General features: G+C 40.3%; 1 protein-coding gene across 1 annotated transcript in view; it reads right to left on the bottom strand.

Moving 5' to 3' along the window:
* LOC126175655 (arf-GAP with dual PH domain-containing protein 1-like) overlaps positions 1–5,549 on the bottom strand; it is a 138,507-nt gene extending 132,958 nt beyond the window's left edge. Inside the window, exons 1-2 of the mRNA XM_049922556.1 lie at positions 5,445–5,549; positions 26–251 (exon numbers count right to left, since the gene is read on the bottom strand). Coding sequence (XP_049778513.1) covers positions 26–251; positions 5,445–5,526 — 308 coding nt within the window. The 5' untranslated portion in view covers positions 5,527–5,549. The remainder of the gene's footprint in view (positions 1–25; positions 252–5,444) is intronic.
* Between the last annotated feature and the right edge of the window lie 12,761 nt (positions 5,550–18,310).

The raw sequence follows: 18,310 nt of genomic DNA, 5'->3' as shown, positions 1-18,310 counted from the left end.
TATAAAGCTACACATATAAACTCACTGTGGATCACCTTCAACTGGACGTCGGTAACAAGGAGGTACATTTTCCTCGTACTTTGCCTTGGCATTGATATTTCCCACTGACTTCATTCTTTCAACTTGACAGTCTTCCCACCTATCAAGTTTTAAATGTTTTATTTTTGAAATGTGAGCTCCTAGACTGCGGTGAATTCCTGCACAACGAGTACAAACAAATATTCCGATGTTGTAAGATGCCCATTCTGGACCTGTAACAAGAAAATGTAAGAACTTAAAAATTGTTCATTTTTCCTGGAAATAGTTTGAATAACAGTGTTAGCTAAAACTATTGTATCTACATCTGCTTTTGAGATTAAAAACTTAGCTAGAATGAAGTGCAGCGACATCTTTCATAAATCACACTTCTGTGAGTTAGAGATGAAATAGGAGCTAGAGTGAAACTCAATAAACAAAAATAAGATCTATTTCAAGGAAAGTTCTGGCAGAATTTAAATAATTTGTAATGTTAATAATGTACTCCTAAATTATTTACAAAAAATATATCTAGTAACATGTGAGTACTGGAAGTCACTACAAGACAAAGGTTGGGAACCCCATACCATAAGACCTTATATCTCCAATACTATCATAGGGTACTAGATCCCTCACCCTTTTAATCAGCACATAGTGATGAAAATGACAAGGACCATCAGTGTGGGAGGGGATTAGTGATGCTGATATCCTCACCTTTCACCTCCTGCCTGATAATGTCAGAGATGGAACCAGCTAGTGTTGGTACAGGTGAGCAGGATGGCCCTGGGTGATCCACTGGTTGCAGTGTGTAGCTTGGGACCACACATGGATGGATGGGCGCTGGGAAAGTCAGGATGGTAGGCAGAGTTAGATTTTCTTTGACACCTTTCATGGCCCACTGCGGCTCACATTAGAGTGTAGGGTTGCACCACCACCACTGCAGAGGCATCGGTGTGGGAATCAGTGGGGGCGGGTTGGCCTACATGCTCTGGCAAAACTATACATGTATCAGATACCTTGTGTTCATTTGTTGCTGATTGGTCAAGGTGGGGACACTGTATGTGATAGATGTCATGGGCATAACTGGATCCTATAACACACCAGCCACTCCCATCCTGCCACAACTTTGAAAAGATGATGGCCGCAGAAACTGGTAACGATGTATTGAAGCCACTCCACGACTCAGCTGGTGGTGTCAGCCCAGACTTGGGCGCTTGCGTGACAGTAAGGTGCCTGTCAGTAGGAGCTGTGGGCTCACAATGTCTATAAGTATCAAGGAAGCTGGTGATGACATCCTCAGATGACATGGTTTGTACAGAGTTCCACTTTGAGTCTTAAGTGTGATTTACCATGCCCCCCCCCCCCCCCAATCTTTGAATTAAGTGCTTGGTGAAAGGGAGCATGGTCATGTGTTCTGTGCCACTGTGTTGGCAGAACTGATGTCTGTAAGCCTGGAGGCCATTGCCATGCGTGGCGTGCCCGCCATTGCAAAAACCGAGACCAGTGCCCAGATTACGGCTGTTGCAGAGTTTGCTGGACAAGCGTGCCTTTTATGAAAACTTAGAGGGTGTGTAAACCATATGTAACCACACTGCTCTTTCAATAGGACTGACAAAAGCTAGATGATATCTCCCATGGTTGCTCAAGTTTATGCCGAGGTGAGAAACAATGTGCCACAGTCGTGTTCAGCACAGTGGACAGGACCAGACTGCATGCCCTTCTGTCTTGTCGATTCTGGACCTCTTTCACAAGCTAGTGCCTTCATTCTGGAATTCTGGACACCTAGTGCCATGTGTGAAGAAACAAGAGAATATGGAGCAGAGTAATGGCATTCTTCTTCTTCTTCTTCTTCTTGTTTCGTCAGTGGAATGACACCATCCACAGTATTGAAGTGATGATGTAAAAGAATATTTGTACTGTAGAGTGGTGCCTTGTTGTAGTTGCTATGAACACACTTGTTGGATAAACGACATTATCCTATAGATAACTGGTTCCTGCCTTGTGGCTGAGCCTACCTCATTTTTCATGACTGGGAGTTAGTCTACAGTTTGGTGTAGTTGCCATCATGTGTAAAGCACTAAGCCTCACAAAAGTCAGACTCTTTGTTGTGGTCCACTGGTAGAAGGGATAGGAAGTCTGTACTTACACACTGTGTGTTGGACCTGTAATGAATATTGTAATAGCAAATGTACAGGGCCCATCATTGGTGGTCCTATGCTGCTCATCTGGGGAGCTCTTTCATGGGGACCAAACAGAATAAGCAGTGGATTATTTTCCATGATTAAGTGGAACTTTGCATTATAGAGATACAAGTGAGTTTTTAACTCCTGTGAATGATTGACAGTGCCTCTTATTCAATCTTGAATTAATTACACTGTCCATCTGTTGAGACGTTCTAATAAAAACATGACTGATTGTTCTGTACCATTTGCATTTATATGCAACAGCATGACCATGATGCTGCACTGTGTGCACTAGTTGCTAGAGTGACGCACTTAATGGTTGGAAATGTTTCCAGGTGTGGTGCTGATTGTGTACGTTCTTTTTAGTCACAGGAATGCTTGTTTACATGGATGATGCATGATATATTTGCCATAATAGTTTAGTTTACTGAGGAACAACTGTAAGTCTTTTCTGTTCCTCAAAACTGACAGATTGTCTAAGGCAGCTACATATTTCACCATGGGCATGAACCATTTTTTAAGTAAGATGTGTCCTAGGTAGTAAGTGCACTTGTGAAACTGATAGTTTAACCAATGTTCAGAGAGTAGTCAAACAATTCTTATTCCCATGTAGGCCTCAGTACCACATCATCATCTAAATAATTAGTACAATTAAGAATGTCCTCAATGAAACAATTAAGATACCTTTGGAATATAGCAAGCAAAATTGCTACTCCCAGAAGCAAATGACCGTATTTATACATAAGATTAGAATAATTCCTGCATGTGCGGAGGCATTCACTCATACTTCTCATGCTCCATATGTGACTGGGACGTATTCTCTGCCATCCACCTCAGGGTGTTTTGCAGAGTGCAGACGTGGATGTAGATCAGTAGGATAAATGATAAGCAAAACCAAGACCAAGTCATCGAATGCCAAGTCTATAGCAACAAGAGATAAGTTCATAAGTGTAATCCAAAATAAGAGCACCAGGTCATTGTACTGGAACTATAATGGCACAAATCAAAAATTTCACATAGGCCTATACAGAATTTTGAAGGTGTGAACTCAGATACTGCTAAGGTTTAAGCCTCAGAATTGATACTGGCATTGTAGGAAACTAATATGCAACCCTGATGAGCTCCGATAATAATGTATTTTCTTTTTTTATAAGTATTTCACTAAAAGTTCATAGTCTTATTTGATGACTGTGTTATGTCTATTCTTTGTATCCTACCTGCTAGATACACTTCTTTAGCTAGACGTCTTCTGTTTAATGATTCTCAGTTATTTAATAGAATTTTATAGTCAACACTACTGAAAGCCTTAGAGAGATCTAACAATATGCCTGTGATATACTTATCCTTCCCACAGACATCAACTATCACATTTGAAAATTCTACTATGGTTTATTCTGTACCTCTAACACTTCATAACACCAACTGTGATGCACCTATAAGTTTGTACCGATTTAAATAGTGCGTTACTTTGTCTTTTATAACTGATTCTATTATTTTTGACAGTGATTAGAGAAGGAAAACTGTCTGTTTTTTATGCCTTCTGCATTGCCTTCCTTCCTCGCTCCTTGCTTCATCTACACCTGCAAACTTCTTGTTCTTCAGTGTTTCTTTACTGCTTTACTGACTTCACACACTGTGTCATCATTGTACTTAGTGCATATCTATTTACAAGTGGTTTATTTATTTCTGTAATTTCTCCACAATATGGGAAAATTGCTGATATGCAAAGTTACCTAGCCGCAGTGGATCATTAATTACTTGAGTGCCAACCCCCACATATACACTAGACCCATATGATGAAAAGCATCTCGGCAACTACTAGTGAAGAATCAGAATGTTGGTAGTGGAATGGTAGCCTATTCTTCTTCAAGAACTAAAAGCACAGAAAGAAGTGATGCTGGATGCTACAGTACGGAGTGAAGTCAACATCCTACCTCATTCAAAATTTATTCCACTGAGTTCAGGTTCGGATTCTGGGCAGTCCACTTTATTTCAGGAATGTTATTGTTCATAAACCTCTGCCCCATCAATGCTGCTTTATGACAGGGTTGCCATGCTGATACAAACAACTGTCATCTCTGAACTGTTCCTCTGCTGTACACAGTTCACAATGCTTTAAAATATGTTCATATTTTTCTGCATTTAGCGTTTTATTAAGCACAATTAGAGGACCACACCATAACCACAAAAAACATCCCAATACCATAATGTTGGCACTTAGCTTGATGGCATGCAACATTCTGCATACATTCGCCACACACAAACCCTTCTATCAGACTTTCCTATTACATAGCATGATTCATCACTACAAATCATTCATTTCAAGTCATCCGCTGTCCACTTCAAGCACCATTTAGCATTGGCTACAGAAATGTGTGGCTTATCAGGAGCTGCTCAACCATTATACCCCATTCTTTTTAACCCCGTATGCACAGTCATGATGTTATCTGGACTGTTGGTAGCATTTTGGAACCCGTGATGTTTCCTTGACTTATTTAATATGACTTTTTACAACCACCTTCCACAATGCTCTGCAGTCACTGTCAGTAAGTACATAAGGTCTGTTGGTGATGGTTTAGCTGCTTGACACATTTCTCATTATAAAGACATGTTTAAATATCCTAGTACCAATGCTTGGGCACCAGACTTCAGTAGGAACAGAAGACCAAGTGCTGTAATGAAGATAGCTTGCTGGAACAACAGTGTTTAAGCACATGCTCCTGCACCTACACTTTTATATTCGTCAGTTACAATCTAGCAATAACCTGGACAATGACAAAATCTTCTAATCAATTCTTGAGGAACTACAGAAAATGCTGGAAAGTGAAGACTCCACAGGTAGCCTGATTACGGGGGTTGTGACATGCAAATTACTACTAAATATTTTCTTGGTTTCATAAAACTTCGTAAGCACCAGGTAGTATCATTTTCCTTTTTTCTATTAGCAGGAGTTGGTGACAGCATGAAGACATGTAAAAACGCATAACTCGCCACACCCGGGAGTTTCGTGAACATATAGAACATAATATGAACCACGATTATAAGCATAGTCGTACACGTTCAGTAAAGAAGAGTGTCCTTTCATTTGCACTGACTGTTCACAGCACGGATGAAAAAACGTTTAATATTTAAACTTCTGGTTACAAAACGTTTATAAAATTATTACGCGTAACTTAACATGGTACAGTATCATTTCCGCTTTTAACTCGTAGCACTAACAACTCATACATCTCTAAACGTGCGTACCTTTACTCCCACAGTCAACGCATTCACCATTTCCTGGTTGTTTCAGTAGCTCTAGCAACAACTTCTCATTTCTATCCGCCATAACCACTGTTCGGTGTTTACTAAACACTGCCAACGACTACCATTGAAACATACATTCTGCACGAATATAACATCTTTGCTTACGAGTCGATTCGAAACATCTTTCCCAACAAATTTCGCAATTCGCATGCAGGCGACTAGGCCAGTCTGCAACCACATTGTGTCGCCACGATTGGCTGCCTACATTAAATCTGTAGACCAGAAAATTACACAAACCTTGAAATTGCAGCTTTGAGCAAAACTGATCAGATCTGTGGGCGCAGATCACAACTGTACAGGCAAATCATAGCTTGTAGACTAGAATAGCCGCAAATCTGGCGCACGAAACCCGCTTTAGTCAACTGTACGATCGGTCTGGTGATTATCGTCTTCTCGTGTCCACTGTTTTCTAAAATGGCTGTTAAAGTAGGGGGCTTTGTTTCCAGTATTGTGGGAAACGTAGTCGCTGGGTGGGGGGGGGGGGGGGGATGTTGTGGGGAGAACAGAAGCGGCTCCGTTCTGGAACTGTACAGTATGCGGCAGGAACATTTTCACTAGCGGGAAGGGAAATTTTGTAACTCTCAGGCGCAGTTGAAGGAAGAAATGGAGGAACTGATCAGGATCAGTGGGGTAGATGGGAGGGGAGTGATTGAGATCTGAGATCTGGCACGGAGAAAGAGAACGTTAAATGATAGTATGATTTTCAACACCAAAAACAGACACTACCACTACCAGAGGTCAGTGGAGAAGAGCCTCAGGTAGGTTTAGGAGCAGGAAGTATGTGACACACTTCAACTAAGATCAGGAAGCCAATTAATATGCAAAATGTTAGGAAAAAAAGTGCTGCTGCTGCTAGGTAGTAGCCATAAGCAAGGTATAGGCCATCAGTTGCAGGAAAGCTTAGGAGCAGCATACCAGTCTACCAGCATTTACAAATCAAATTCAGGGCTAAATGAAGTGATATAGGACTTTGGGTCTTTGTATAAAGATTTTTTATCATAGAGGACCATATAGTGATAGTGGGTGGGCTGGGAAACAGTTTGGACAAGGATGAGCCTCATGACAGGTGGTGACAAGAATAAGATAGAGTCGATGACTTGTGGTGCCAATGTACACTTTGTCAACCTTTTCTGGCATCAGTATCAGCCATTCCTTACTGGAGCTCTTAGGCAGATTAATGCGCAGTTAGAGATGGCACTGGTAGCATTTGACATGTTGCTCTGATACCAGTCAGAATTACCAATAGACGGAGTTTCACTAGGCTAGGCCTACATGTAAACAGGATGGGGAAAAGAAGATTCATGAAAGTATAGTAGGTGGATCCTGGGCCATGCTTGGTTGAATACCTGTTGTCTTTCGTAAGAGACATAGCTATTTTCCACTGGCTAAATCTCCAGCAGACTAAAAAACTCTGAAATAATCACTGACAAGATAGATTTTAACACATCAAATGACACACTTGCTACACATCATAAAGAAAAATAAACTGTTGGGAAATGTAACACGGTACTTTTCACAAACTTACCAACCCTTCATCAGAACATGCAATCAATAAAAATACCATACACCAGTTAATTTTGTGTTGAGGCGTAAACATAAACACAAGTATCATAAATGTAACTAGTGAACACCCTCGTAAGTATTCTTCAGAGTTTTCGGCATTCCCCTATGATTCAATAGCGCAAAAAGGGCTACTACAATAACCACATCAGTTAATAGATCATTTTGCAACAAATACGGAGTGGTGTAGCTGTAAAAGATCTCAGATTATCAGATAATTTCTACCAAAAATAAAGTGAAATTGGGTATGGAAAAAAAAAACCGAAACTGCGGTCTTACAAAAGACATTTATCAGAATAGAAATACAAGATTTGCAAGAGAATTAGCAAACCAAAGTTGGGATGCAGTGTATAGTAAAACCAATGTAAATACAAAATTCTATAAATTTTTATCATTATTTAAAGTGAACTTTGAAATGACATTTCCAAAAGTACCCGCATCAGTACAAATGTCACAAAAACAAAGGGTTAACAGCAGGTATTAAGAAGTCCTCTCAAACCCTTAGGTACCTAGGTTCCATGAAAATGAATCATAATGAGCCAGAGTTCTTAAATTTCTGTCATAGGTACAATAACATTTATACCAAAGAGTTGGTTGCAGAAAAAAAGTCATTTAATGGAAAAAATGTACAATGCAGAGAATAAAAACAAAGTAGTGTGGGAAGTCATTAAAAAGGAAACAGACAAAGGCATAATAACATTTATTTATTTATTCTATCCATATGTAGACAATATAGATTGTATGGGTGTTGTAAACACTGAACATATTGTTGAAGGAAGCAGATAAAACAATAAATTATTTGCACCACCTGGAAAACAATGGGAATGAGCTTTTCTCAGGTATTGCAAAGAAATTACAAAAAAAAGAAAATCCCCAAAACTTAAACAACACTTGTAAACAATTGTGCATCAAGTACAATGATGTCACTACTAACCACACAGCATGAAGTCAGTAAAACTGAACAAAAACTAAGGGAGCAGGCATAGATGAGACACCAATATGTGTTCTGAAACAACACGTATAGAACATACAAGCTCCGTTAATAAACATAATAAATTAATCATTCATAGCAGAGAAATTTCCAGAGTATTTAGAACAGGCAAGAATTGTATCTCTGCTAAAGAAAGTTAATGCAAATGACATGTCAAACTATGTACCAGTCCATTTGGTTATGAAAGACAGATTAATGAATTACTTAAATATTCATATCCTTTTTAATTAATGAATTAGTTTGGGTTCTGAAGTGACAGAAGTACAGAATCAGCCATAGTAAAATACACACAAGTGATACTACAAAGATAAGTGTGTCCCGTGCATATTTTTATATCTTTTTAGGGCTTTGGACACTTTTGACTGTAAGATTCCACTATAAAAGCTAGAGGCATTAGGAATGAGAAATGTAGCTAATTACTGGTTCCAGTCATACCTAGCAGAGAGGGTACAAAGAGTAGAGATGACACATAATTCATATATGTCTAAGCTTTTATCAAAACAGTTACCAGAAGCAAAATACATTAATACAGAAGAGGTAGCATGTTAGGGCCAATACTGTTCCTGATTTAAATCAATGACTTTCCCAATAGTGGTAAACAAACCACATACTGGTACCATCAATATTATTGATTAATGGAAAATCTCATATAAAGATGCGAAAGAAATACTAACAAAGAGATAGAGGGGCTGGCCAGTACTTACCTCAGCTCAGTACAGCCGATAGATACACATAAAACAGAATCGAAAATTTACATTCCTAGCTTTCGGAACAAATGTTCCTTCATCGGGGAGGAGAGAGGCGAAAGAAAGGGAAGAAGGGAAAGGAGATTCAGTTACTCACAACCCAGGTTATGAAGCAACAGGGAAAGGAAAATTGGGAGGGTAGCAAGGATGGAGGCATGGTTGTCAGAGGGAAGCCAAAGATATTCTACTGTAAGTACTGTGCCAGCTTCAAACCAAAGAGGATGCATACAGAAGTAAAGAGGTATATAGTATAAAGATAAACACAACTATGTAGGATGAAAAGATGCGTGAATGGCTACAGAGGAAAGGGAAAGAGGAGAAGACTGAAGAGTGAATGGGAGTGAGGTTGTTTAACGTAGGTTCAGTCCAGGGGGATGGCGGGATGAAAGGATGTGTTGGAGTGCAAGTTCCCATCTCCGCAGTTCAGAGGGACTGGTGTTGGGTGAGAGAAGCCAAATGGCACATACAGTGTAGTAGGTTCCTAGGTCCCTAGAATTATGCTGGAGGGCATGCTCCGCTACTGGGTATTGGGTATCTCCTAGGCGGACAGTTCGTCTGTGTCCGTTCATGCGCTCAGCCAGTTTAGTTGTTGTCATGCCGATGTAAAAGGCTGTGCAGTGCAGGCATGTCAGTTGATAAATGACATGTGTAGTTTCACACGTAGCCCTGCCTTGAATTGTGTATGTTTTACCAGTAGCGGGGCTGGAGTAGGTGGTTGTGGGTGGATGCATGGGGCAGGTTTTGCAGCGGGGTCGGTTACAGGGGTAGGAACCGCTGGGTAGAGAAGGTAGTCTGGGAATATTGTAGGGTTTAACAAGGATATTACGGAGGTTAGAGGGGCGACGAAAGGCAACTCTGGGTGGTGTGGGGAGAATTTTGTCAAGGGATGATCTCATTTCAGGGATTGACTTGAGAAAGTCATATCCCTGGCGGAGTAATTTGTTGATGTTTTCGAGGCCAGGATAATATTGGGTGACAAGGGGGATGCTTCTGTGTGGTCTGGGGGTAGGAACATTGTTGTTGGACAGGGAGGAATGTATTGCTCGGGAAATCTGTTTGTGGACAAGGTCTGCAGGATAGTTGCGGGAGAGGAAAGCACTGGTCAGGTTATTGGTGTAATTGTTGAGGGATTCGTCACTGGAGCAGATACGTTTGCCACGAATACCTAGGCTGTAGGGAAGGGAGCGTTTGATGTGGAAAGGATGGCAGCTATCAAAGTGAAGGTACTGTGGGGTGTTTGTGGGCTTGATATGGACAGAGGTGTGGATGTGAGCTTCAACAAGATGAAGGTCAACATCCAGGAAGGTGGCTTGGGTTTTGGAGAAGAACCAGGTGAAATTCAGATTCGAAAAGGAGTTGAGGTTATGGAGGAAATTAAGGAGTGTTTCTTCACCATGAGTCCAGACCACAAAGATGTCATCTATAAACCTATACCAGGCCAGGGGAAGCAGCTGTTGGTTCTTCAGGAAAGCCTCCTCCATGCGGCCCATGAAGAGGTTGGCATAGGACGGAGCCATCCTGGTTCCCATGGCCGTTCCCCTGATTTGTTTGTAGGTCTGGCCTTCAAAAGTGAAGTAATTATGGGTGAGGATGAAGTTGCTAAGTGTGATAAGGAACGAGGTTTTTGGAAGATCTTCGGGTGGGCGTTGGGAGAGGTAGTGCTCAAGGGCAGTGGGATGTTTGTGTAAAGGGATGTAGCATCTATGGTGACAAGAAAGGTTTCAGGTGGGAGAGGAGTGGGAATGGATTTGAGGCGTTCTAGGAAGTGGTTTGTGTCTTTGATGTAGGATGGGAGTCTGCGGGTGATAGGTTGTAGGTGCTGGTCTACCAGAGCTGAGATACGTTCGGTTGAGGCTTTGAAGCCTGCTACAATGGGACGGCCAGGATGGTTCTCTTTGTGGACTTTAGGTAATAGGTAGAAGGTAGGGGTACGTGGCTCAGGTGGAGTGAGTAAGACTATCGAAGCCATTGTGAAGCCTTGTGAGGGACCTTGGATTTTTAGGATTTTTTGCAGCTCAGTCTGGATGGAGGGAATGGGGTCCTGGATAACAGCTTTGTAGGTTGAGGTGTCGGAGAGTTGACGCAGTCCTTCTGCCACATACTCCACACGGTCAAGAACGACAGTTGTGGAGCCTTTATCCGCTGGGAGGATGACAATAGAGTGGTCTATTTTCAGCTCCTTAATGGCACGGGATTCAGCTGGGGTGATATTGGGGGTTGTCAGGATGTTCTTCAAGAAGGACTGGGAGGCAACACTGGATGTGAGGAATTCCTGAAATGTCTGCAAGGGATGGTTTTGAGGGAGGGGAGGAGGATCCCTTTGAGAAGGCAATCGGAACTGTTCTAGACAGGGTTCAACACTTTCCAGTTGAGGTTCCGGGTGAATGAGAGGAGATCTTTAACCAGGGCAGTGTGGTTGAATTTAGGTGTGGGGCTAAAGGTTAAGCCTTTTGATAGAACAGATATCTCTGGAGGAGAGAGGGATCTGGATGAGAGGTTTAGGACTGAATTTGGACTGGTGATATGTGGCATTTGACTGTGGTTATAGTTGAGATTTGGTCTGTGTGGGGTATGTGCTGGGATGGGGAGATTGAGTAGGGTGGCTAGGCTAGGTTTGTTGGCTATGAGGGGGGTTTGTTGAAGGTTCTGTTGTGGTTGGTGTTTGTGAGGGATAGGGAGAGGGACCCCACTTCTTAGGTGTTGCACTAGCACTGTGGATAGTTTTTCCAGGTGGTGTGTGGCATGGAACTCAAGTTTGCACCTGGCTTCTAGGATGATGTTCCTGAGTATGTTCTCCAAGCAAGGGTTTGAGAGGTGGAGGACTTTGAAGAGAGATAGGAGCTGTTGGGAGTGGTGGTTACATGAAGTAGTGTAGAGATTCAGGACAAGTTGGGTACGGGCTAAGGATTGAAGGTTCTGGAAGTCCAGGAGAGACTGGTGGAAGGAGGAATTGCACCCGGAGATGGGAACTTTTAAGGTAAGCCCTTTAGGGGTAATTCCAAAGGTTAAGCAGGACCGGAGGAAAAGTATGTGGGATTGTAGTTTGGCTACGGTGAATGCATATTTCCGGAATGAATGTAAATAAAGTGGTATAGGATTAGGGTACATAGTGGGTAACTGGTGGGTAGGGAAATTAAATAACTAAAGTTGAAATAGTAATCATAAGAAGGAATAAAACACGGGAGGGAAGGACGAGAAGGAAAGAAATTGTGTTGGTAATGTTCAATGCCATAGGAAGACCACTAAATAAGAAAAATACTGAAAAAGTTGACCAGACCAAGCAAGTATGTCCTTCTCCAAAACCCAAGCCACCTTCCTGGATGTTGACCTTCATCTTGTTGAAGCTCACATCCACACCTCTGTCCATATCAAGCCCACAAACACACAACAGTACCTTCACTTTGATAGCTGCCATCCTTTCCACATCAAACGCTCCCTTCCCTACAGCCTAGGTATTCGTGGCAAACGTATCTGCTCCAGTGACGAATCCCTCAACAATTACACCAATAACCTGACCAGTGCTTTCCTCTCCCGCAACTATCCTGCAGACCTTGTCCACAAACAGATTTCCTGAGCAATACATTCCTCCCCGTCCAACAACAATGTTCCTACCCCCAGACCACACAGAAGCATCCCCCTTGTCACCCAATATTATCCTGGCCTCGAAAACATCAACAAATTACTCCGCCAGGGATATGACTTTCTCAAGTCAACCCCTGAAATGAGATCATCCCTTGACAAAATTCTCCCCATACCACCCAGAGTTGCCTTTCATCACCCCCCCTAACCTCCGTAACATCCTTGTTAAACCCTACAATATTCCCAGACTACCTTCTCTACCCAGCGGTTCCTACCCCTGTAACCGACCCCGCTGCAAAACCTGCCCCATGCATCCACCCACAACCACCTACTCCAGCCCCGCTACTGGTAAAACATACACAATTCAAGGCAGGGCTACGTGTGAAACTACACATGTCATTTATCAACTGACATGCCTGCACTGCACAGCCTTTTACATCGGCATGACAACAACTAAACTGGCTGAGCGCATGAACGGACACAGACGAACTGTCCGCCTAGGAGATGCCCAATACCCAGTAGCGGAGCATGCCCTCCAGCATAATTCTAGGGACCTAGGAACCTACTACACTGTATGTGCCATTTGGCTTCTCTCACCCAACACCAGTCCCTCTGAACTGCGGAGATGGGAACTTGCACTCCAACACATCCTTTCATCCCGCCATCCCCCTGGACTGAACCTACGTTAAACAACCTCACTCCCATTCACTCTTCAGTCTTCTCCTCTTTCCCTTTCCTCTGTAGCCATTCACGCATCTTTTCATCCTACATAGTTGTGTTTATCTTTATACTATATACCTCTTTACTTCTGTATGCATCCTCTTTGGTTTGAAGCTGGCACAGTACTCACAGTAGAATATCTTTGGCTTCCCTCTGACAACCATGCCTCCATCCTTGCTACCCTCCCAATTTTCCTTTCCCTGTTGCTTCATAACCTGGGTTGTGAGTAACTGAATCTCCTTTCCCTTCTTCCCTTTCTTTCCCCTCTCTCCTCCTCGATGAAGGAACATTTGTTCCGAAAGCTAGGAATGTAAATTTTCGATTCTGTTTTATGTGTATCTATCGGCTGTACTGAGCTGAGGTAAGTACTGACCAGCCCCTCTATCTCTTTGTTAGTATCCATCAATATTATTGTCAGCTGACAATGCGATTTTACAAGGTTTAGATGTGGAACAGGGTTTAGGTTAGCATCTCAATTTTGTAGAGCAGCTAATGGAGAAGGGAGGAGGTGCCACATTCATCAGGAACTGTCATAAATTTAAGAACATAGACATTGATAAATTTTGCCTGGAATACAATATGGAAGTATGTGCAACAGAAGTAGAATTTCACAAAAAATCCTTCATAGTATTAAGTGTATATCAAGCACCTGCAGGTAACTTTAATCTGTTCATAAACCACCTGGAAGCTGTACTGGCCCATTTAACAACCAAAAACAAAGAAATAGTGGTTGCTGGTGATTTCAATGTACATTTCCTTAAAGAATCTCGCAATAAGAACTTATTTGAGTAAGTAACACTGTCATTCAACTTAATTCCTACTGTAAAGTTCCCCACTATGGTATCCAATTGCTCACAAACAGCCATTGATGATACCTTTATAGAAAGTCCAATGAACAAAATTATATTACAAAACCAATAGCCAATGGCCTCTCAGACCATGACATGCAGTTCCTTCTGTTAAAAGTTAATACTGAACAGGACATAAAATCTGTTAAATCTGAGCTCAAGAGGGTAATCAATAAGCCAAAAATTGATTATTTTAGGACTCTCCTCAGAGACATTCACTGGACTGATGTTTACAGTGCTCATGGCATGAATAAAAAATATAACATTTCTGCTAATAAAGTGCTTACCTTATTTGAACACTTTTTATCCCCAAAATTAACCAAGGTTAGAGCAAAATCTACAAAGAAGCCATGGATTACTCAAGGAATAGGGGTATCTTGTAAAACAAAAAGAAAACTGTATCTGTCAATCTGAAACAGTTCTGATGTTGATGCTATAGCACATTACAAGAAATACTGCAAAATATTAAAGACTGTAATACGGACATCAAAGCAAATATATTACAAGGAAAGGATAGTCATATCAGATAACAAAATAAAGACAATATGGGATATAGTGAAGGAGGAGACTGGTAGAACCAGACATGAAGAGGGACAAATAGCATTAAGAGTAAATGATACATTGGTGACAGATGTGTATAGTGTTGCAGAACTTTTTAACAAACGTTTTATAACTATTACTGAAAAGATGGGGTTGTCAGGTTCTGTAGTTTCTGCTATGGAATACCTCAGACCAGACATTTCAAGCAACTTTCATAATATGAATTTGACCCTCACTACCCCAGCAGAAATAATGTCCATCATAAAATCTTTAAAATCGAAAACATCTAGTGGGTATGATGAAATATCAACAAAGTTAATTAAAGAATGTGATTCTGAGTTAGGTAACATATTAAGCTGTCTGTGTAACCAGTCATTTATCAGTGGAATATTTCCTGAATGGTTGAAATATGCTAAAGTTAAGCCACTGTTTAAGAAGGGAGATAAAGAAATAGCATCAAATTTCCATCCAATTTCAGTTTTGCCAGCATTCTCAAAGATTTTAGAAAAAGTAATGGAACAATCAGCTTTATAACCATTTTATCTCAAATAACATAATGTCAAAATCGCAGTTCACATTTCTAAAGGGTTCTGATATTGAGAAGGCTGTCTACACTTACAGTGAAAATGTGCTTAATTCATTAGACAATAAATTGCAGGCAACTGGTATATTTTGTGATCTGTCAAAGACATTTGACTGTGTAAATCACAATATCCTTTTAAGTAAATTAGAATATTATGGTGTAACAGGAAATGCTGCAAAATGGTTCAAATCTTATATCTCTGACAGGAAACAAAGGGTGTTATTAGGAAAGAGACATGTATTAAGCTGTCAGGCACCATCCAACTGCGAACTAATTACATGTGGGGTCCCACAAGGTTCCATTTTGGGCCCCTTACTTTTTTTTGTGTATATCAATGACCTTTCATCAGTAACATTACCAGATGCCAAGTGTGTTTTGTTTGCCGATGATACAAACATTGCAATAAATAGCAAATCAAGTGTAGTCTTAGAAAGAGCAGCTAATAAAATATTTGTGAACATTAATCACTGATTCCTAGCCAATTCTTTGTCACTAAACTTTGAAGAAACACACTACATGCAGTTCAGAACTTGTAAGGGGTGTCCCACGAGCATATGCCTTACATACAATGACAAGCAAATAGAAGAAGTGGACAGTGTTCAATTCCTGGGATTACAGCTTGATAATGAATTCAACTGGGAGGAGCACACCACAGAACTGCTGAAGCATCTTAACAAATCTCTATTTGCAATGCGAATTGTGTCAGACATAGGGGATATAAAAATGAAAAAGCTGGCATACTATGCTTACTTTCATTCCATAATGTCATATGGGATTATTTTTTGGGGTAATTCATCAAGCCAAGCTAAAGTTTTCCAGGCACAAAAACATGCAGTAAGAGTTATATGTGGTGTGAACTCAAGAACATCCTGCAGAAGCCTGTTTAGGGAACTAGGGATACTAACTACTGCTTCCCAATATATTTATTGCTTAATGAAATTTGTCATTAAAAATATATCACTATTTCAAACCAACAGCTCAATTCATGGAGTGTGTGTGTGTGTGTGTGTGTGTGTGTGTGTGTGTGTGTGTGTGTGTGTGTGTGTGTGTGTGTTTGTCTCAGTGCAGTAATGTGTTCATATCTAATCTAATCTAACACCCAAAAGGAAGCACATACCACAATTATATTAGCTGTAACAACAGGAAAGAACAAAAAAGATAAATTGGCCAGAAAATGGCTGAAAAAGAGGAGTGACTCACTGCACATTAGTTTACTGTTTCCTCCATTGTTGACAAATTGTTAATGCTGATACAGAGTAAAATAGAGAGGAAAGTATTTTACTGAGGGATCAATTGCTGTTGTAAGAGATTAGGAGTAAATTCAAGATTTCTGGTGACAAGCATGTCGTTTGAATGCTTGATGATTAGTTCTGTAATATTAACAAACACAATTAGTAAAATTGCACAGATACCTGTGAAGCAAATTATATTTTCCTGGCAAAGACATGTACAAGCAATTAACATAAAATATTTTTTTAATGTTCTGTGATAATTTGATGTAAATAGTTACATTTTGCAGACCTCTCATTAGTCATTGAAGACCAAAGACATATTTTTTGAAGTGGAAGCATTTTTACAAACTGCTATGTAATTTGCCAATCTATAGTATATTTTTCAAATTAATAAAGTAAGCAGTGTCATAGAGAATCCTCAGTTGACCATACAATGATATAAAATGATTACCCTTGCATAGGCCTATTAGAACTGTTTTGTGTTAAAAGACTACTTGAAAAGTTGAATCTGAGGTATGATATCCACAAATGTGAATTGAAAATGTAAACAGTGCACACTAATGCTGTGTGGCTGATACATGAAACTCTGTTAACATTCAAATAGAGAATATTGTCAGACCATCAATACCATACGGGAACTATTACGTTCAGTATGTACTGATAATACTGAGGATACTTTGAGGGTCATCACTACCACTCAGCAACATTTATAGTATTGACAATATGTCAATATGCATCCTCAGATGATCGACTGTAAGGGTACAGGTGTGTTTAATAAAGTAGGGAGGTGTGATCAGAGAAGCTGTACCCTTAACAATAGGTATAACAGAGTAATCATGAATAGTTTCAAATACAGAGCATTCATTCAGATAGGTTCAAGTCTTATTAGTTTAAGTATTAATGCAATTTGAGGCTTCTTGTATGCTGTTTTATGTTTGAGGTGTTCCTGGAGCATTGTGCAGCAATGAATTCCTTCCATTTGACGTGCTTACATCATCATCAATAATTCCTTGGAGTCTGCAGCACCATGTGCTGTTCTATGTAGCCTACCATGGTGAAGTTCTGTGGCTTGGACTACACAACAATTCAAGATGTTCACTAGATGGAAAGGAGATGGCTGAGATAGAGCTGCCATGTACTGTATGCCAAGTGTTTATGCTGTTAAACATTCACATTATAAATTGGATAATAAATCCAAACTTTGTACTGTATACCTGCTTCATGAAACTGCAAACTATACAGTGAAACTTTGAATATGGAGATGAAGTTTACAACCTGAAAACATACTGATACAAGAGTAAAAGAATATCAAGAAGATGACACATGCAGAATATACAGCAGTGGCCTTACATATGGTGATGGCTACAAAGAAGAAAAAATTTAAATAATGAAGAAAAAATACGCCAAACACTAAACAGAAGCTTTAAACCAGAACACTTATTATAGCAGTGTGGTTATACTGTATTGCAGTGTTAACAACGGTGCAACATGTAAGTTAAAAATTATGATGATACATCTGGTAAACAGCAATGTTATTTATTAACAAAGACAGTAAGTTGAATTTTACAGTGTGGAATTAATTTTACATAAAATATGGAGAAATCCAGCTTTCCAACAGCAATAAATATGAATTTGCCAGGTAGATAAACAAGAATAAAAAAGCTATCTCAATTAAATTGAGCCATCTCTAAGAATATTAATTATCAACTATGATATATATTTCCATGTTAATATCAAGAGTAAATTGTACCAAGAAGAGACAGCAACTATCAGTAGGTCCACCTGCCACAACCACCCACAACTATCTCAGTGATGGTTGGCAACATCAGCAAGACCCATCCCTTTGTTGCAGAAAGCCAGGTTGCAATGCACCAATCTGATAACTGCAGCAGCATCATTAGATATTGCAGCAAACAAAATAGAACATGGACAACTATCTGGCGAGTTACATACAACCCTATAGTAAACAGTGACATGTAACATTGTGTCAAAAAATTATCCACGATT

This window comes from Schistocerca cancellata, chromosome 3, assembly GCF_023864275.1.
Source record: "Schistocerca cancellata isolate TAMUIC-IGC-003103 chromosome 3, iqSchCanc2.1, whole genome shotgun sequence".
NCBI lineage: Eukaryota > Metazoa > Arthropoda > Insecta > Orthoptera > Acrididae > Schistocerca > Schistocerca cancellata.
Note: the sequence above shows the minus strand (reverse complement) of the source record. Positions and strands in the feature narration are given on the sequence as shown.